Source organism: Neovison vison, chromosome 8 (assembly GCF_020171115.1).
Source record: "Neovison vison isolate M4711 chromosome 8, ASM_NN_V1, whole genome shotgun sequence".
Taxonomy (NCBI): Eukaryota; Metazoa; Chordata; class Mammalia; order Carnivora; family Mustelidae; genus Neogale; species Neogale vison.
In genome coordinates, this window is record NC_058098.1 from 13,747,607 (window position 1) to 13,769,242 (window position 21,636).

General features: G+C 47.0%; 1 protein-coding gene across 1 annotated transcript in view; it reads left to right on the top strand.

Moving 5' to 3' along the window:
* The first annotated feature begins 752 nt into the window (after positions 1-752).
* Positions 753-21,636, top strand: part of SLC13A3 (solute carrier family 13 member 3) — a 50,373-nt gene continuing 29,489 nt past the window's right edge. Inside the window, exons 1-6 of the mRNA XM_044262911.1 lie at positions 753-846; positions 7,777-8,042; positions 8,977-9,140; positions 15,941-16,007; positions 19,027-19,209; positions 21,392-21,517. Of these exons, the coding sequence (XP_044118846.1) occupies positions 7,807-8,042; positions 8,977-9,140; positions 15,941-16,007; positions 19,027-19,209; positions 21,392-21,517 (776 nt within the window). The 5' untranslated portion in view covers positions 753-846; positions 7,777-7,806. The remainder of the gene's footprint in view (positions 847-7,776; positions 8,043-8,976; positions 9,141-15,940; positions 16,008-19,026; positions 19,210-21,391; positions 21,518-21,636) is intronic.

Sequence of the window (21,636 nt, forward strand, 5' to 3'; positions counted from 1 at the left end):
AGTGGCCTGCCTTCGGATTCCGAAACAGAGCCACCACACCCCGACTTCTGGGCCCTTAAGCCAAATGAGCAGCTCCATCCACCAGAACATTCTGTGATGATAAGTGTTGTATCTGCTCTATCCAGAGAGGGTAGACACTAGTCTCAAGGAGCTACTGAGCACTTGAAATGTGGCTCTCTTGACCGAAGACCTGGAATTCCAAATTTCATTCCATTTTAATGAATTTGCACATATATGGCCGTGTGAGACTGGGAGCTCTGTATGCGGACAGCCCAGTCCTGGAGATACCCTTGGCACTTTTTTCCTTTCCATTTCAGCATCGCTCAACCCCCTCCATATCAAGTTCATCCCAAATCTGGCCTCTGTGTCAACCTTGATAGGACCAGCAAGAGCTTCTGACACCTGTCTCCTTGGGCAGTAGCCTCCTTTAGGCTCATCCACTCCTGGAGGTTTCAGCCGAATGGTATCAGCTTCCAGTGGCAGAGGTGAGGGCCTGAGCAGCTGCGAGAAATTTCACCGGAAGCCGTGATTCTGTCGACCCTGGGTCCCCTCAGCAAGATCCCATCTCCTGAAGCCGAGCCTCGAGACAGAACCAAGTAGCAAAGAGGCAAACTGCTGATTCTGAGATGATCTAGAAAATGAGTCTTGGCAGGACGAGACACCTGCCCTGACCTTTAAACTCCAGAAGTTAAAATTCAAAGGAACAGGGCCCTGGGATCATGTGACTCTGTGCTTCTACCCTAACCTGCCCTTGAGGGATCAAGGGAAGTCTCCATTTGCTGACAGGCAGACCGACCCTCCTCCACAGGGCCAGGTGGCTGGTCTGAGTTCACCCAGGAGGCAGAGGTGAGGCGGATGTGCTGGGGGTTGGGGTCAAATCGTGGGTCCCCCCCAACCCTGCCCCCTGGCCCACCATTTAAATGGTAACCAGGCCTGAGTGCAGGGAGATCTCAGCTCTCATGCTCTGTGTTGTTCTCAAGACATCACTGCCCCTCTGCAGACCTCTGTTTCTATACCTGTAAAATAAGAATTTAAAAATGGAGCAGAGATTTAAATAGAGCATCCCACAATCCCTAGTAATCTGTGAACAACCTGAATTAGATTCAGAATTGTGTATGTGTGAGCACTTTTCTGGACTTTTACACTGATTAAAACCATTTAGACTAAAGATCATAACCCAATGACCATGGGTTTGGTAGTGTTTGACGATGTGGGTTTTTTGCTGACTACTTTCTTCTTAATGAGCAAATCTTTGAAAGCTGTGAGATGTTCCAATAAAAGCACAGTGTCAAGATGCTTTTGAAAAATCAGAAATCAGGCATCGTGGGGCTCATGTTCTCATGGCAACAACTGGAAGCTGAGCAGGAGTTGCTGTTCTTAGAGGGGCCAATACCTCCCCTTGTTCGCCGCAGTCCCCACTCCTCCCTATTGCATTCCTGACTCGGAGGCCCAGTCCCAACTGTGATTTATTATCAAGCCTGGGCATTTCCCTGCTACTAAAATAATGGCACTGCCCAAAGTGCCAATCAGATGGGAGAAAGCGATGTGATCTTTTTCTTCAGCCAACCCACTTCATTCATTAAATGGTCCCCGGTACTTGAGGTTGTGTTGCCTGATTTACATCATGTATTTATTCATTCAACAAATATCCACTGAGGCCCTGGAGACAGAGGTGAACAAATAAAGACAAGGGTCATGTTTGTATGGAGCTTATGGTCTGGTAGGGGGAAGGAAATAATAAAGCAACAAACAAGAAATACTTGAGCTATTGAGAACTGCTTGACAAAAACAAGGCCAGACAATGGAAATCAGACCACAATTGATCGCATGGTCAGATCACATGGTCAGGTCACTCCCCAAAGAGGCGACCTTTGAGATGAGAGCCAAACAGCAAGCAGGAGCCAGCTGGACCAAGATCAGGGTCGAGGGGCAGGCAGAGGGGACAGCAGGTGCAAAGGCCTGGAGGTGGGAACTGGCTCAGCCTGCTCGATCTCTGAGAGCCCACCACTTAGTGTGCATGGGCCCCAGTTCCTTGCCTTCAAGCCTCCCAAGAGACTTTAGCTCTCTGGGGGTCAGTTCTGTTCTCAAGGCCTGGCAGGGTTCGGGGGTGAGGGGCAGTAATACTTATTAATTCCCCACCAGATGTCTGGCATCCAGCTGGCAGTTCTGGATCCATTTGCCCACAGGAAGCCCAGCCGGGGCAGGGAAGCTATTTGGGGTCACCTTGGCCCAGCTCCCATCCCTAACTAACCCAGCAAGGTAATGAAACACACTCTTGACCCACTTACTGGCAAAGCCCCCCTGCCAGCCAAGGATCAACTTCCCAATTCCTGCCATTTCCCTCGGGTCACCTTCCCAGCTGACATGGGCCATACGTGGAGTTTTCCCTCCTCAAAGGACTGATGTTGACATCTTGGCAAGAACACCAAGGGAGGGGAGAGAGAGAGAGTGGGAGTGAGTAGAGGGAAGAGAGAGTGAAACAGAGAGAGAACAGGGGAGGGAAGGAGAGGAAGAGAGAGAGTGAGAAAACAGACCAAGGACTCAGAGCCTTTGAAAGTCAACCCCTTACAGCCAGAATTTATCAGTAACATCTTTCTCCCACCCCTATTATATAATGTGTCATACAAGGCACAAAGGGACTTACAGGGCGTCACCCCCAAAGCAGAGGCATTTGAATGTTCACAGAACCTTTGTCATAATTGCTCCAAACTGGAAACAATCCAAATGTCCATCAGCAGGAGGAGGCACAGACAAATGGTGGTACAGTCACAGGAGGGAATACTACTCAGCACAAACAAAGAATGAACTGTAGATATACACAACCACATGCATGAATCTCACAGGCATTGTCCCAAACAAAAAAGTACAAAAGTACGTCCTGTATGATTACATTTACGTCCAAGGACAGGCAAAACAGATCTCTAATGATGGAAATCATAGCAATTGCTATGATACCAATAAATTTGATGACTTAGAGGAAACAGAAAAACTCCTCGGAAAACATAACTTATTCAACTATCAGAAAAAGGAAGAAAAGCTGAATATTTCAGTATCTATTAAAGAAACAGAATCATAGCAATTGCTATGATTTCCATCATTAGAGATCTGTTTTGCCTGTCCTTGGACTTAAATGTAATCATACAGGATGTTTTAGAAGGGGCCTGAGATTTGACCTGGAAGGGGCAAAAGGGAACTTTCTGGGGTGATGTTCTCTTTCTTGATTGGGATGTGACATCGGTGGTATATTTGTCAAACCTCAAACTGTGTACTTATCAATGGATGCAACTGATTATATGTAAATTATAGATCATAAAGCTAGTTTTTTGAAAGGTCTTGTTTATTTTTCTCTCCTGCTGTTGCTCTAACATGTACTTAATGGGGGACATCCTTCCCCTATAACTTAGATGAAGTAGTGATAGTACCTGTCACTGGATGAGTTAATACACGAGAAACTGGTAGTTTGGGCAGTCATTGTGCCTGTATTTCTTTTGCATAGAGATGCGAGGCAGGAGAGACAAGGAAACTGGTTTTCCAGATGACTTTGCATGTCCCAGCAATGCTCAACTGTTATTATTCCTTTTGATGCCCTCATCAGGATAAGCCAGTCACAGGTTTACCCTGACCTCATGAATGAATTGGGAAGTATTCCCTCTTTCTCCATTCTCTGAAAGAGCTTATGTAGAATATGTATTATTTATTCCTTAAATGTTTGGTAGAATTACCATTGAAGTTAGAAGGCCTTAGAGGTTCTTTTTTTGCAGGATGGTTTTTGATGATTGATTCTATTTCTTTTTTTTTTTTAAGATTTTATTTGTTTATTTAAGAGAGAGAGAGTGAGAGAGAGCATGAAAGGGAAGAAGGTCAGAGGGAGAAGCAGACTGCCCATGGAGCTGGGATCCTGATGTGGGACTTGATCCCAGGATTCCAGGAACATGACCTGAGCTGAAGGCAGTTGCTTAACCAACAGAGCCATCCAGGCACCCTGATTCTGTTTCTTTAATAGATACTGAAATATTCAGCTTTTCTTTCTTTTTCTGATAGTTGAATAAGTTATGTTTTCCGAGGAGTTTTTCTGTTTCCTCTAAGTCATCAAATTTATTGGCATCAAGTTGTTTGTACAACCCCTTTACTGTCCTTTTGATACTGTAAGATTAGATCAGTTTACGAGGGTGGGACCCCATGATGGTAGTATAGCCTTTGGAGAAAGCAAGCTTTCCCCATGTATCCACTGAGGAAGGACCAGGTGAGAAGGACATAGTGAGAAGATGGGATTTGTAAGCTGGGAAGACAGCTGTCACCAGAACCCAAATCTGCTGGCACCTTGATCTTCAATTTCCCAGCTTCTGGGATTATGGGGAGTAAATGTCTGTTGTTTCAACTACTAAGCCCATGGTTTTTGGTGATAGCAGCCTAAGCTAAGACAGACCTCTATCTTCTAAACCAGGATAACTCTTGGTCTGGCAGGTAGTATATAGAAAACAAGATAGATGTGGCATATCTTCCTGAACCAGCAGCAAGATTTGGCAGAAAATAATTGTATATTTTTAAAAGAAAGTTGCATTATGGAACATGATACACAAGCATGAGTTGAAGAATGTCAAGTTTACAACAGAATGTGACCCAGATTCTTTGGGGGTGGGGTGGGGGGATGTTTTGCATGGATGTTCTGTCTGGATGCTTGCAACAGGGTACTGGAGTGTGTATCCTAGCTCTCGAGATCTGATTATCAAGTTTTCATAAATTTTGCTAGCCAGTTGTAAACAGAGATGTTTAAAATGAAATTATACAAATGTTCAATATATTAAAACAAAGGTAATAGATACTCAAAGTTCACCAGTTGCTTATTATTTTATGACTATCTAGGATCTTAAGATTATCTGTATCCGCTCTATTTACATCAGTATGTATGGAGGAAATGCTGTGCAAGGGTGTGTACTGCCCATCTCGTGCCAACTCTGTGTTCAGTGATGCCACTTGATAGCTTGAAATCAACCATGTGGAGGTATTTACACCTAGTTGGCAAGGTTGGCAAACACTGCAAATCAGGGCTTAGCTTATTGTTTGGTTGCTTGTCTAGATTTTTTTTTTTTTTTGAGAAAAAGGGTTGAGGAAGGGGCAGAGGGAGAAATACAATCTTAAGCAGGCTCCACATCCAGTGCGGTCCTGATGTGGGACTCCGTCTTGCAACCCTGAGATCATGACCTGAGTCAAAATCAAGAGTTGGACACTTAACCAACTGAGCCACCCAGGAGCCCCTTGCTTGTTTAAATTTAAGAAAGTGATAAAAAATGTTAACAGTGCAGATTAAGCATAAAATGTGTTGTGTCTACAGAAGTTACATTGTGAATAGCCCCCCAAAATGAGGGCGTATTTTTCCAGTATTTGAAAACTATCATTTGATTCAGTAAAGAAGTCACTCACATCATTGGTGAACAAGTGAATTTCTGACATACTTTCCTTGCTTCCCTCTTGTCTTAGTCATTAATGTAAATAAAAATATAAACTGACATTCATAGTAAAACTAAATTCATTTTGTCAATGGACATGAGTGATTTCTTAGCTAAACAAAATAGTAATCAAGAATTTCTACACACAGAGCCACTTGGGTGGCTCAGTCAGTTAAAAGGTTAAGCTTATCTTTGCCTTTGGCGCAGGTCACGATCCCAGGGTCCTGGGATCAAGTTCCACATCGAGCTCCCTGCTCAGCAGGGAGCCTGCTTCTCCTTCTACCCCTCCCCCTGCTTTTGCTCTCCCTCTAACAAATAAATAAAATCTTTAAAAAAAAAAAAAAGAATTTCTACACATACACACACAAACACACACACACACACAGAGCTTTCCAGTTGTTAAACATTCACCAACATACTCTGCTTGCGGGAGACTTGGTAGGCAGAGTCTGTGAGGGTCACTTGAGTTTGGGAAGAACTAGCCACAGAGGACTGTTCTATTATTGGCATGGTCAGATTTCCTGGCTAAAGGGCAGTGGCTATGTCTCACTCATTTTCCTGGTCTCAACTCCCAGCCAGGTTGTTGAGAAAACAGGATGTGTTTTTGAGCTCCGCAGATCGGCGTGGGTATATCCCACAGTCTCCCGGCTCAGTAACTGGCAACCTCATTCTTCCCCCTCCTGAGACCAATACTTGGAATCCCTCCTGGTTGCTCTGTCTGCCTTACATGTCCCAACAGATCCTTGGCAAAGCCGTCAGGCTCTCCCTTGGAAATAGACCCCGAATTAGACCACCTCTCACTACCTCTACCACTCCCTCGAACCCTAGTCACTGGTAATCTCTGCTTAGATTGTTGCCAAAGTCATCCGTCCCCCGGATCCTGCCCCCCTCTGTTAAATGGATTAACTCTTCCTAGTGTCTGCATGTAGCTGATGCCTGACTGTGTAGCTGAGGGTGTGTTGTATTAGGACCATGCTTGTTAGGATGGAATTCAGTTCAATGTCCTGCGCACACTGAGTAAAGTCAACCAAACCTACTAAAGTCAAATTCAAGGAACAGTCTGTGTCTCCTGGAACATGCAAGGTCATGGCCTTGAGAGAATATAAGAAAACAAGGTCAGGACAGTAAGTATTTTATTCTAACAGTGACCATATGATTAATAATAAGATGTTATTGGTGATGGATCCAATGAAACACTGTTGTATCAGAAATGAAGGCATCATCATCGCTGTACTCTTGTTTCTAGAACATTTCCATCACCCCAAAACGTTCCCTTGAACTCCTTTGCAGCTCCTCTTCCCCAACACACACACCTCCTGCTCGAGCCCTGGCAAACACTGAGCTGTTCTGTTCTGGATCTTTACATTGCATTGTCAATGTATCCTAGGTTCTGGTATTCTGCTGGTGACAGCCAGGTGGGGTTCGATGAAGAGCGATGATTCTGGAGGCAGATGGACTTGTTCTGCACAGTCATTGTCTTGCTAGTGACCTCCTTGCATCTCAGCTGACTACTCCATAAAATGGGGACACTCACTCCTCTGGGATTTTGTGAGGATTACACAGTTCCCGGTATTTAATAGCCCCCTACACACCACTTTTTATCATTCCTGTCTACACAGCATGCGCTCTGTGTTGAACATTGTGTTAAGTGCTGCACACGGATGTGGCAGCCACTGCTGGTGGTCTCCCCATGTCTCCATTGGCACTCATCATCCTACACCTGCCGGTAGCCTCCTGCTGAACCTCAGATGCTCAGCACCAGGATGTTGGCTCACTGAACTTGGGGCAGGCCAGAAGTTCAGGGGTGGGGTTAATGCTCCCAGGAGCAGCCTTTCAACCAGTAATGGCCAAGAGTTGGCAGGTAAAAAGCCAGCTTCCTTGTTTCCCAGGAGATCAATTCTACAGTCCCCCATCAGGATTGAGCCCCAACTGCCCACAAGGATAATCTCATGAATACACTGTCTGTATTGGCTTCTTTCTGTTTTCCTTCTCAGCTGCCCTTCCAGAACTTTCTGCAGTCCTCTATCAAGTAAACTATTTTCCATCTCATGCTCATCGCAGGGTCTACTTTTAAACCAAGGGCACATTTCATGTAGTCCCCAAACAGTCCTATAAAATGGTCAGTGTCGCTTCGCCATTGCAGAGTTGAGCAAAATGCGGGTCAAACAGGTGAATGTCATCTCAAGGTCAAAGCTTTGGGCACTCACCCTTTCCCCAGCTTCCTTGTGGAACATGCCTTGAAGAGCGCTGCCCCAGGATCTCTTCTCCCACTGTCACCCAGAGCTCCACCGACCCTTCTGAGCTGCATCTCCCGCCCTTTCTCCCACAGGAAGGCCGCTGCCTATTTGTCATCCTGCTCATGGCCATGTATTGGTGCACTGAGGCCCTGCCCCTCTCGGTGACGGCCCTGCTGCCCATCATCCTCTTTCCTTTCTTCGGCATCCTGCCCTCCAACAAGGTCTGCCCTCAGTACTTCCTGGACACCAACTTCCTCTTCCTCAGTGGGCTGATCATGGCCAGCGCCATTGAGGAGTGGAACCTGCACCGAAGGATCGCCCTCAAGGTCCTCATGCTCGTTGGGGTCCAGCCAGCCAGGTAAGGCCAGGTCATGGGTCCAGCCCAAAGGTGAGGAGACAGAGGGGATGCATCTCTTGGAGCCCAAACTCACTCTTCCTGGTCCTGTCCCCCAGGCCCACAAGCTCATCATGTCCCGCCTTCCATTTACTCATTCTTTCCCTGGATATGTTGTGATCCCCTTCTGTGTGCCAGGCACAGTGCCAGTCTCTTGGGCAGTCCTCAAAAGTGCATAAGTATCACCTGGGGAGCCAGGTACAATTCTTATCCTAGGCCTAGCCCCCAGGGACTAGTGTCCAGTAGTTCTAGAGAGGGCCACTTCACATGGTCACTCAGACTGCCGGGGCCAAACCCCACCTTTCCTGCTCAGAGAAATGACTTAGCTTCTCTCTCTTTGCCTGTAAAATGAAGCTGTAATAGCTTGGACCTGTAAAGTGCGAGAAATCCTGGTCGTTATTATTCTAGTTTGCTATTTAATAGCCCAGGCGGGTGGGGAGTGGGTGGCAAGATGGCCCTGAAGAGATAGGGAGGCTGGGGCCATTCCTGCCTCGGGCTCCCTGACGATTTGAACTTTCATTCTAAGAGGATTAAGTGGCCTTTAAAATAGGGTTTCACTCTTCTTTACATCTTTTTTTTTTTCTTTGCCATTTGTTGCCATCAAGGACTTGGGGTGGGGGGCAAGGGAGAGAAAATTTCAGGGTTGGGGTATCTTTGGACTATTTTACCTTGGGTACCTATGGCCAGTTCATTTAAATGTGTGGGATCTGTTTCCTTAGACCTGAAATAAGACCAGTGAGTGAATCTGGTCTCCGCTAGGTCACTGGCTTATCCTCTCTGGGCCTTAACTTTTTGTCTGTGAAACCAGTGGGCTGGATTCCCCAGGGGTGGCAAAGTGGGACCAGAGGACCTTCTGGGTCCCCGTTCTGGATGCACCTCTAACTCCCTCTGTTCCCAGGCTCATTCTGGGGATGATGGTGACCACCTCCTTCTTGTCCATGTGGCTGAGCAACACGGCTTCCACCGCCATGATGCTGCCCATTGCCAGCGCCATCCTGAAAAGCCTCTTCAGCCAGAATGAGGCTGAGAAGGACCTCAACTGGCAGAGTGACGAGAGCTCAGGTGAGGCTGTGCAAAGGGACTGGGGCAGCCCCACCAATGTGGAGCAGTGGGAGCAGGACGTCCAAAGGATTCAGAGGAGGTGAAGGGAATACACATCAGCATCTCCCATGTGCCTCGTGCTTAAATAATAATAACTGAGAATTAGCTAAGTCAAATCTTGATACCTTGGTTTTTAAAAGATTTGCGTTTATTGAGTGTTGACTATGTACTGAGTGATGAGTTCAACACTTTGCCTGCATTATCTCTTTGACCTCTCAGAACAGCCTTATGAAGTAGATATTATACTTTCACTGGGTTTTAGAGCATTTGAAGAGATGTTCAATGTCACTAATACCAGAGAAAGGCAAATTGAAACGAGATTTACTTCAGTGAGCTTGGCAAAGGTAAGATAACTGGACAATGCCGTATGTCGACAGGCGTGGGACCATGGGAACCCTTGTGTTCTGCCAGAGAAGAGTGATGTACAAGGTCAGCCTTTCTGAAGGGAAATCTGCAAATATTTAATCAAATTAAATGTACACATGCCCTAAAAAAAAAAAAAGTGCACACCCACTGTAGCTTGGCAGTTTGGCTCCTGGATACAAATGCCAAAGGCATTCTGACAGAGGTCCATGAGGGGATGGGTGTGAAAGTGTTCACATGCATTCTCTGTGGTGTGGTAAGTAGCTGCATGAGAGCCACCACCAGTCAAGGGGAAGGTCAAATGTGCACTGTTGAGCACCATGCTGCTTTAGGAGCAAAGAATTAGAGGAACATAGTTCTAGAAATGGGTCTCACAAAACATAGTCATGATTGGGGGAAAAAATCCAAAGTGAGATCTAGAAGACAATACCATGATGTGAACTCAAACTTCACGCAAGTGACCATTTTGCAAGAACGTAAGCCAACGAAAATCTACAGATTAAACGCATCAGTGTGGTTGCTCTGCAAAGGATGGGAGTGGGAATCGGAACCAAAGGGACTAAAGAAAGAAAGAAAACAAAAGAGGGGCCTCGTACAAGTACAGCGACAATGTGCGATCAGCTGGAGGATTTGCTTCTCCCGAGCCTCGGAAACTGTTCTAAACCAAACAAAATACAACTAGCGTACTTGGATGACTTAGCAAGGGCTCAGAGAGGGGAAGTGACTTCCCCAAGTCACACAGCAGATGAATGGCTGAGCCCAACTTTGCAGCATGCTCTCGTACCCATGGAACTGGCTGTGTCCATGGGAATGTAGGCAAAAGAAGGAGGGTCTGTCTGCAGATGGCTTGAAAAGTAAGGGTTTGTTTTCCTCAAACATCAAGAAGGCAGAGAAAGGCATTTCCAGGATTGATTCAGAGGCAAGAAGATATCAGGACTTTTCACTGGCATCTCTGTGATTCCCCAGCTTTCCCTCATGGTGGCAGAGCAGAGGCCGCCACATTCTGTCTGCTTTAAAACGTCTTTCTTTTTATTTATATAAATGCATTTACGTATGTAGGTTTGAGAAAGAGCGAGCATGCACACATGTGAACCGAAGGAGGGACAGAGAGACAGGGAGGCAGAGTGTCAAGCAGGCTCTACGTTCAACACGGAGCCCAAGTGGGACTCGATCTCATGACCCTGAGGATCACCACTTGAGCCAAAACCAAGAGTAGGAGACTTAACTGACTGAGCCACCCAGTGGTATTTACATAAATGTATTTTAAAAGGAAGCTTTCAGTTGGTTCCTATGTGGGCAGAAATCTCTAGTTTATCCCCAATATTGAGTCTTTCTTTGTCCTTTTAGTAACAGAAACCCCACATGGGCACATGGCTTTGGAGAGGAAAAGCTGAATTTCCCTGCTTCCCTTGCAATTAGATGTGGTCCTGTGACAAGGTGTGGTCAGTGGCATATGAGTAGGAGTGGTGTGTGCCACTTCTGGGTCCTGCCCTTCCTGCTGCCCTCTACTCCTGCTGGCTGGAACGCGAACAGGATGTGGGAGCCAGAGATGCTACCTGGGAAGCCACATGTTGAGGGACAGATGGCAGATCTGCCCCAGGAGCTCTGGATCATTTATCCCAAATAACACAACAAACATGCTTTATGAAACCACGGGCTTTGAATGCTAGTTCTGCTTTTTTGAATATGTGTTAAAATTAGCATATATGTTTAAAAATCTAAATATCAATCCACATGCCGTCTGAGTTAATCTTGCATATTGGGGTACGCGTATTTGCCTACCATGCAGTCAGGGATCTTGCTGATTTTATTTTCATATCAGTCCTGAAAGCTAGACATGATGATAAGTACTTTACAGGTGAGGTTCAATGGGGGAAAGTGATATGACCAGATTCATTTACATCATAGGTAAAGCAGCAGAGCCAGGACCTACGCAAGGCCAAAGTCTTCCACATGGGAGGGAAGAGATGTTCTTTTTTGGGGGGTGGGGGTGGGGAAGAGATGTTCTAAAGCCGGGGTCAGAAAATGGTTTCTGTAAGTGACCAGACGGGAAATATTTTAGACTTTGTTGGCCACACCATCACCTCTGCTCAAACGTGCCCTTGCAGAGAGAAAGCACGCACAAGGAGATGTAAGTAAGTGGGCACAGCTGGGCGCCTATGAGATGTAATTCATGGGTTCTGGAATTAAAATTGCATGTAATTTTTATATCATGAAGTATTCTGCCTCTACTGACCTTCTCCAGCCATTTAAAACCATAAAAACCATTCTCGGTTGGGTGGCCGTAGGCCAGATTGAGCCCACAGGCCAGAGTTGGCTTTGGTCCTTTTCAGACTGTTTCCCCAAAGTCTTGGGGCTTCCAGAGAACCCTGTCACTGTCCCCATGGAGCGGTGACAAGCCACGAAGAATCTGCGCCTTCTCCCATGTCTACCCCAGCCTCCCCACTTGCCCCTTTTTATCCACTGGGCTTCCGTGCGGTCATCACAGATGTTTGCTGAGCACGTCCTTCACGCGGGCCTCCTCGTCACAGGACCTTACATCCACAGGAGGAGCCAGCATTGACCTCACTCAGAAGACTGGAAACTGAGGAAGAAATTAGAAAAGGAAAAAAAAAAAAAAAAAAGAGGATAAAGTAGCCTCCAAGTTCACTCCAAGGTCACAGTTTGAAAATAGCGGCTTTGGTATGTTGAATCTAGCCTGGCTGAATTCGGAGCCCAACTTTTAACCTCTGGGATTCTGTGTTGTACCTAAGAGTCTTTTTCAAAGAGTCTAGAGGCCAAAAAAAAAAAAAGGAAAAAAAAAGTTTGAAGCCATTTCCCTCATTATAAAGATGAAAAATCCGAGCCCAGGAAGGGGAAGGAACTTGGCTACGGTCATACTCAGTGTTGGGTGCATGGTGAAGTCCAGGGTCTTCTCCCAAATGTTGTGGAGTGTCAGGAGGTAGGAGGGCCTGGGAAGTTGGGGCAGACACCTACATTTGCAAGCGGCGTGATCAGAGAGCAGGGATTGATCAATGATCAGCCCTAAGACCTAAAAACAAGGCTAATCCCAGTGCAAAAGAGAGATGTTCCCTTGCATGCAGTCTCTGTGCTCCGTCCTGATGGGAGGACATGAAGACAGGTGTGGAGAGAGTGGGGACTGTTAGTGGGGAGGCTCCTGGGGGCTCTGAGTCCATAAGGGACAGCCACAGCAACAGTGATGACAGTGTGAGCTCTCAGTCCTGAAGATCCACCGAATGCCAGATGCAGTGCTCTATTTTTCACACCTGTCAGTTCATTTGATCTTCATAACGGTGCTAGGAAGTAGGTGGTCCCCATTTTACAGATGAGGACACTGAGGCTCTGGGAGGCAAAAGGATTTGCCCAAAGCAACGTGGTTAGTTGCTGAGCTCTGTCAGAGTCTAGAATCCAGGCTTTCAAGCACCATGCTAGAGCAGGACGGAGCCTGGGGCAGGGTAGGGCTCGAGGACAAGACCCGGACGGAGGTAGGGGAGGGCCCTCCGTCTTGGAGAGCAGTCCTGATGTTTCCCTTCGGTCTCTTCACCCAGCCGGGCTCCCTGCACTGCCCGAGGGACCAAGGGGCCATGGGTGGTGGCTTCTCCAGCACCCCATGTGTGTTCTCGTTAAATCCTCCTACTGCAGCCCTGCAGGGGTGGCCTTGTCATCGTGCCCATTTTACAGAGGAGGAAACTGAGCCGTGCAGGCGCCCCTCCCCCCATTTTATGTACAAGGAAGCGGAGTTTTAGAACAGTGGCATAACTGATGCGTTCATTCATTGATTCATTAATTCCACATGTTGATTCAACACCTACCATGTGCCAGACGGTGTTCTGAGTGAACAAGACTCCCCCCCCCAGTGGAGGTTGTTCAAGGCTAGGGAATGATTGATACAACCCCCGTGGAGGTGGGAGTTTATCGGGAAGACAGGTCATAAACAAATCCTCCTCGACTCGGGCTTGAAGGAAACTTAAGCTACACCAATGTGTAGGGTTTTATCACCAGGGGGAGCTGATCTGCATTTAACCCTCCAGCCTCTGCAGGTGGTCAGCGGGCCAGAGGGTGACCATGGCTCCCGCTCCCTCTAGGTACTAACAGGGAAGGAGCAGCCCAGAGTGGAGAGGGGACAGGGCTTCCTCCCCAAGGCACCTGCTGAGACAGGGAAAGAGCTGTGGCTGGTGTCCGGACCCTTCCTCCCAAACACACACCTGGGGTTACACAGGTGGGGTTTATTATTATTTGCCCAGAGAGAGGACACGCGCCCCTGGCGGCCATGATGACCTCAGTCAGATGTTAGAAAGGACCTCTCATGGGCTTTGGGCTATGGGCTGAGGCATTTGTGGGGGACTGAGGAAGTTTGCTCTAGGTCGAATGATGTCAGAAATCAGGGGCAATTCTACGAGTAAAGAGGTAGCAGCCATTCAACTGGCAAGAGAGGGGAACGTTTGGCAATTTGTGGGTGGTGAGTGGCTTTGGGCTAAGACAAGATTATGATGTGTCCTTGCTATGTCTCAATTTTTCAGTCTCTCGCAGAACAGCTCTGTCTGATGCTGGTGACATGTAAAATCCTATAGGTCCAGCAAGAGAATAACACAGCCTCTCGGGGTCCAACAAGTTCCAGACGTCATGGGGCCCCTTTCTTCTTTCTCAAGAGGAACACACATTGACTAAATCCTTGCCAGTGTTCAGAGGCCTGTTTAATTCTTTCAGTGGCGATTCTGGCAAACATTGGCCCACCAAATCTAGCCGGCTGCCTGCTTTTTGTGCAGCCTGTGAGCTAAGCATAGTTTTTATATTTTTAAATGGTTGAATAAATCAAAAGAAGGATATGTTGTGACATGTGAAAATTATATGAATTCAGATCTCAGTGTCCAAGAATAAAGGCTTAGCCACACGTATTCATTTCTCTATTGGCTCTGGCTGTTTTCATGGCAGAGTTGAGTAGGATGGAGACCCTAGGCCCCCAAAACTAAAATATTTACTATCTGGTCTCTTACAGAAGAAACTTGCCAATCCCTGCTTTAAATGGTGTCTTAATGCATTCAGTCTGCTGTAACAAACATAGCATAGATTGGGCATTTGTATTTCATAGTTCTGGAGTGTGGGAAGTCCAAGATCAAGGTGCCAGCAAATTTGCTGTCTGGTGAGGAACTGTTTCTCGGCTCATAGATGGCCTTCTTGCTGTGTCCACCCATGGTAGGCAGGGTAAGGAAGGCATTTTTTTGTGAGGCATTTTTTTTTTTTGGTAATACACATTTTTAAAAATTAACATATAGTGTATTATTAGCCCCGGGGTACAGATCCATGAATCTCCAGGTTTACACACTTCATAGCATTCACCATAGCACATACCCTCCCCAATGTCCATAACCCCACCACCCTCTCCCAACCCCCTACCCCCGGCAACCCTCAGTTAGTTTTGTGAGATTAAGAGTCTCTTATGGTTTGTCTCCCTCCTGATCCCATCTTGTTTCATTTATTCTTTTCCTACCCCCCAAACCCCCCACATTGCCTCTCAACTTCCTCATATCAGAGAGATCATATGATAATTGTCTTTCTCTGATTGACTTATTTTGCTCAGCATAATACCCTCTAGTTCCATCCACATCGTTGCAAATGGCAAGATTTCATTTCTTCTGATGGCTGCATAGTATTCCATTGGCTATATATACCACATCTTCTTTATCCATTCATCCATTGATGCACATCTAGGTATTTTCCATAGTTTGGCTATTGTGGACGTTGCTGCTATTAACATTTGGGTGCACGTGCCCTTTCGGATCACTGTGTTTGCATCTTTAGGGTGAATACCCAGTACTGCGATTGCTGGGTCGTAGGATAGCTCTACTGTCAACTTTCTGAGGAACCTCCATGCTGTTTTCCAGAGTGGCTGCACCAGCTTGCATTCCCACCAACAGTGGAGGAGGATTCCCCTTTCTCCGCATCTTCGCCAGCATCTGTCCTTTCCTGACTTGTTAATTTTAGCCATTCTGACTGGCGTGAGGTGGTATCTCATTGTGGTTTTGATTTGTATTTCCCTGATGTGTGAGGCATCTTTTTATATAAGGGCACAAATCCCATTCATGAGGGCTCTGCACTTCTGATCTAATCACCTCCCAAATTGCCCCACTTCGTAATACCATCACACTGGGGATTAAGTTTCCACATACAAGTTTTGGTTCGTGGGGGGTGGAGGGGTGGGGGAACACCAGCATTCCTTCAGTAGCAAATGGGTTAACCCCTTGATCCTCCTGACAACCCTAGGAGAATTGTTACTTCCATTTTCTGAATGAAGGAGCTGAGGTGCAGCGAGATGAAGGGATTTATCTAAGCCTGAGGTTAGGAACACTTCCCTCCATCCCGTTACGTTACACTAAAGACATTATGCTCTTTCCTCCTAGCTGCTGTGCGCAGGAATGGCCTGCACCCTGTGCCCACGGAGATGCAATTTCTGGCCAGCCCAGAAGAGTGAGTTCCTGGTATCACTGATGGAGGAGTCAGTGCTTGTCCCAAGGAGATGGCGAACAAGAACCCAGTGCTGCAAGAAATCCTCCCCCACCCCCAGATTTTTCTCCAAATGACCTAATGCCCAGGTGTCTACCACCCATCCCTTTGGCTTGGGCATGGACGTACCCAGCCTCCTTAAAAAACGCACATGTGGATAGCAAGGGCAGGAGAGAGCATGAAGTCCCTCTGGTAAGGGACCTGAAAGGAGGGTCCAGAGGAACAGGAGTGCTCAAACTACATGACAGTCAGGGGGAGAAGGCACGCAGACAGGCATCCAGAGCCTCTAAAGACAAAAACATCCTAAGGGGACCATCATAGCCCTTCACACTTGTGTGGCTTAGGAAGCATCTTCACACTGATGCCATGTTTAGTGGCCGGTGTCCTTTGTATTTGGCAGCGTAGTTAAGATCTTGGGGTTTGGGGGAAAAAAAAAGATCTTGGGGTTTGGAACCTTGCAGACCTGACTTTGAACCTGGCTCTGCCGCTTAGCGGCTGTGTGATTTGGACAAGTCACTTGATCTCTCTGAGCCTCTGTTAGTTTCCCCCACCAACTGGACACTATATCGGAACCCACCACAGAGGGTGATTTTGAGGTGTGATGAGATGATGTTGAGCAGCATGGGTCATGCCGGGCCCTACCTGCCCAGGTGGGAGTGCTTGTTACTCACGGACTGTTACCTTGGGTGATAAAACAGCAGCAAGTAAAGTCACCTGCTCAAGGCGTTGCTGGGCATCAGTTCTGTTTTTTCATTCAGCAAATACTTACACATAGCTTGCGATGAGCCAGGCACTGCCACGGGTGCAGCAACCCACAAAAATCCAGCCCTTGTGGAGTTTACGTCTCAATGACAAGAAACACACAGAGTAAAATTCACCGCATGTTTGATGGTTGGTGAGAGCTATGCAGGAGAACAGAGCAGGAAAGAAGGCTAAGGAAGGGGCCTGTGGGGTGTGAGAAGGCAGTTTTAAAATGAGTGGTCAGGAAAGGCCTCTCTAAGAAGGTCCTCCTTAAGCAAACACCTGTAGGAGGTGAAGGGTCCGGGGGGATCTTTGGGAAGAGTGTTTTCTGCAGAGGATCCAGCAGGTGCAAAGGTCCTGAGAGTCCAGAGCAGCCAGAAAGCTGGTATGGCTGGAGTTGGGTGAATGGATGGGAGGAATCGGGGTCAGAGAAATTGCTGTGTGGTACGAGGTGGTGGTGGAAGGACAGAGCACGAGGGACCTCAGAGGCCAATGAGGTAGCCTTGACTTTGAATGACATAGGATCCTGTGAAGGCTTTTAGCAGAGGAGGGACATGATTATGTCTGATTGTCTTATTCCATGGTCTCTGTTCCTTCCTGGCACTCTATCTGGGTGCTTTTAGTCCGGTTTTGAGATACGGTGTCTGGGATTGGCTTAACTACTCACTACTGCACAACACAAGGCTCTATTTGGGCCATCTGGCCACACAGAGCTTGTGCTGAATCTAGCGGAAAAGACCCAGTCCTCGTTCTCTAGGAATCCATGTCAACTGAATGCAAACCCCAGCCATTGGCTGGAGATTCTATGTCCATTGGAATGAAAGTCTCCTCTCTGGGCCTCAGTTTCCCCAACTGAACAAAGAGGGGCTTGCACTAGATGAGCCCTCAGGCCCCTTCTGCTCTCTCATCCCCATTGTGATGCTCAGTCTGGTTGGGGCCTCGGGTCTGGGGGAGCCCACATTTCCTGCCAGAGAAGTCAGGCAGTGACTTTCAGTCCTTGTCTTCCTTTTAGACCCCAAATCATATCCCAGTTGCCTTCCAGATAAGGGGCCGCTCATGGAGCAATTAAGGCCAGAAGATATTTGAAGTATCTTTGATTCCCTAAAAATAATAATAATAATAATAAATTAATTTGTTATACAGGGCCAATTCTTAATTTCATTCACTTACAAAAATTTTATAATTGCACAGTTTAAAAGAATACTCTTAAACAAAAAGAAAAATGTACCCAGCATCTCACTCCCAAAACAGTTAAGTGAATGCTATTCTGGACAGTTTTGGATACCTCTCTGTGTACATAAATGCATTTGTAAAATAAAAACTTTGATAATGCTGTATATGCTCTTCTGTAACCTGCTGTCTCTCTTAATGGAATGTAGGGAACATTTTTTTCACCTCAATAAATTTACAGCAATGTCATTAGCTTTTAATTATAGACTTAATTCTTAATTTCATTCTTCCCCCATACTCTTTAAACTGCCCCAGAAAGACCCAGAAAATACAAAAGAAAAAAAAGAAGGAAAAAAAATCCATATTTCCACCCCCAAGAAAGGCACCAAGACAACTTTGTGTGTACCATTCTAAGTTTTTCTTCATACTCATCTGTTCATAAAATATGTGAATATTTTTTAAACAAAAAAATTAAGTAGCGCAGTTACTGACCCTTTTTCCCTTTACCTAATGGGCCTCTCTCATCTTAATGAACATCTGTCTAGATCATCGTTTTGTTTTGTTTTTTTTAAAGATTTTATTTATTTATTTGATAGAGATCACAAGCAGGCAGAGAGGCAGGCAGAGAGAGAGGAGGAAGCAGGCTCCCTGCTGAGCAGAGAGCCCGATGTGGGACTCGATCCCACAACCCTGGGATCATGACCTGAGCCAAGGCAGAGGCTTTAACCCACTGAGCCACCCAGGTGCCCCTAGATCATTGTTTTTTAATAGCCATGTTGGTGTTCCCTCTAAAAAGAGGATCATTTTTATCCAGCCAAACCCTTTTTGATGGGATTCAGGTTGTTTTCGATATAAACCATAGTCAGTCGGATGCAAACTCACACCCACGCCCGAGGCACCTGCCCAGAGTCCCTGAACTGAAAGTTTGCACATCTTTAGAGGCTTTCGATGCTGGCGCTGAGCTGCCTTCCAGGAAGACCCCTTAGTTCTCCCAACCCACCTGGTGTGTTTCCCCACGAGGCCAGGAATTCTGAATGTGTTCTGAACGGCTTCTCTCTGGGTTTATTTAAAGCAAAGACTGCCCTGAGGCCGAGGCTCCATTGGACCTTCTAGCAGACTGCGAGAAGGAGGAGGAATATCGCAGAAACATCTGGAAGGGCTTCCTCATCTCCATCCCCTACTCGGCCAGCATAGGGGGCACTGCCACCCTCACGGGCACGGCCCCCAACCTCATCCTGCTAGGCCAGCTCAAAAGGTAAAAGCAGGTGTGCTCCACCCAGCCCTGGGGTTCCTCCTTCTTCCACCCCTCCCCCTCTCCCTTGCACGCTGGGGAAACCTGTACTGGATACCTTCTCTTGGCCAGGCTCTGGGGCCCCAGCAGGGTACAAACCCAGCAAAGTCCCTGCCCCGGGGAAGTTCCATTTTGGTGGGGGAGACAAGCCATAAAGGAAAAGGGATATATATAATATGTTGGTGTGATAAGTTACCAAATGAAACAAAACAGCGTAATGTGGAAAGGATAGGAGGGGGTGCTATTTTATATAGGCTGGTCAAGGATGTGGGACCTCTCTAATAGGGTGGCATCTGAGACCTAGAAGCTGTGCGAGCACAGGAGGGAAGAGCATTCCGGACAGGGGATAGCCTGTTCAACGGCGAGCAGCACAGAGACCAGAGAGGCTGGGGCGCCGAAGGCAAAGGGAAGTGTGGGAGGAGATAAGGTAAGGTGTCAGGACCCCAGCTTTCCCTGCCAGTGCGGAGAGATGGGGAGGCAGTAGAGAGCTGGGAGCAAAGGATGCCATGATGTGACATCTGCTCTAAAAACGAACACCAGATAGCGGCTTTGGTCTGTGGCTGTGAGGTCCCGGGAGAAGCTTTGCAACGAGGTGCCTAGGCCAGCTGTGGGGTGGGCTCTGCCAGGAGCTCAAGTCTCCCCAGTGTTGACGCTGTTCAAACAGTGTCTGAGAGTCCGTCCATCGGGGCGGGAGAATAAAAGGGAAAGATTCTCGGACAGCATGACTTGTCCATTCCATTATCCCAAACCTCTTAGTTTGGAGATATAAACAGTTCCAGTATTTCAAGATTCTGTTCCTAAGATGTTCAGTTGCCAGGATTCTGAGAGGTGGGGATTCTAAGATTCCTTTGCAGTGAAAATGCACCATATGTGCACTTAGTCCACACGAACGCGGATGTAAGCACTGGGCAAACAAATGCAACAGAAATATTTACTATGTAACATGGCCCCAGGTGCTGGCCAACTTCTTTACCTGTTAGTCAACCGAAGAATGCAGGACTTCCTAGGTTGATGGAGGAAATCTGGTCATCCCGAGGGCTGGTTCGCTATCACTTTTAATCAAAGTGATTTTCATGAGAAATTCTAAGTACACCTGAGTCTTATCTGCTGAGCCGATTTTGAAACCTTAACCCCCCACTGTATTCTCAGGTTCTAACATCTTTTGATTTTCCAAGTTAATGCAAAAAGCCAGTGATCCTCAGTCATGGGAGCATGTTAGAGTCAGCCGGGAGGATGAGAAAAATCTGCCTGGGTTTCTGGGGCAGAGATCCTGATTCAGGAGACGCGGATGGGGGCCAGGCATCAGTATTTCCCCAACTGACTTAAGCCCACTGCACACCTTTGTTGTCCTTTCATCTTTGTTGTGTTTTTTGCTGAAGGACTGAAAAACCAGAACCCAAGATGGTCCTGCTTGAGACGTGGGGACAACCTGGGTTTGGCCCCTTAGTGTCCTCAGTTAGAAGAAGGAAGTGCCAGCAAAGGGCCAGTTGGCCAGGAGGGTGAAGCTGGAGCAGGGCTGAACAGGAAAGATGTGGGCTCTGGAGCTTTCCGGGCAGATGCCAAGTTGGGGGATAGGGAGGAATGAGGCAGAGAGAAGGGCGGGTGCTGTTAGAGGGTTTTCAGGGTGCCTGCCCACCCTGATGCGAGCAGGACTTTGTTCCAACTCGAAAAGAAATTAAGGAAAAAATGCTGGAGGTATAAGTAAAAATATCAAATGCAAAGGATTTTGAGTCCATTACATGCAAATCATATGCAAATCACACACAATATTTAATTCCCCAAGCTTGGACCTTCTGGTCTAGAAAGAGGGGGATTTAAAATGAATGCCAAGTAATATGGGGTTCTGATTCTCTAGCCAGGAGTGTGGGAAGGTGGGGGAATGGCTGTCCTGAGTGCCCCCCTTGGCCTTCACTCCCCAAATACATTTTATTACTTTACTCTGATTATGTAGGGACCTTGCAGAACATTCAGAAAAATGTAGGCAAAAAACTTGAAATGCCTTCAATCCCTAATATTAAGTACACACTAGTTTCTGTATATAAACCTCGGTGTTCTAGCTAAGAAATAGCTCCCTGTATGTATACAGTATACATGGGTGTGGCTGACCTTGACTGGCTCTCATCTCCGCCCCCCACCCCTTCTCCAGTTTCTTCCCACAGTGCGATGTGGTGAATTTCGGCTCCTGGTTCATTTTCGCCTTCCCTCTCATGGTGCTGTTCCTGTTGGTGGGCTGGCTGTGGATCTCCTTCCTGTACGGGGGAATGACCCTGAGGTACCCCTCATGCTTACTTTGAGCTTTGAGCCCGACTGGAATTTGGCTTCCTTCTTGTTGGGTAGAACGTTTTCTTCTCAAATGGAGTTTCCTCCTACAGAACCCAAGGATTGCCCTGA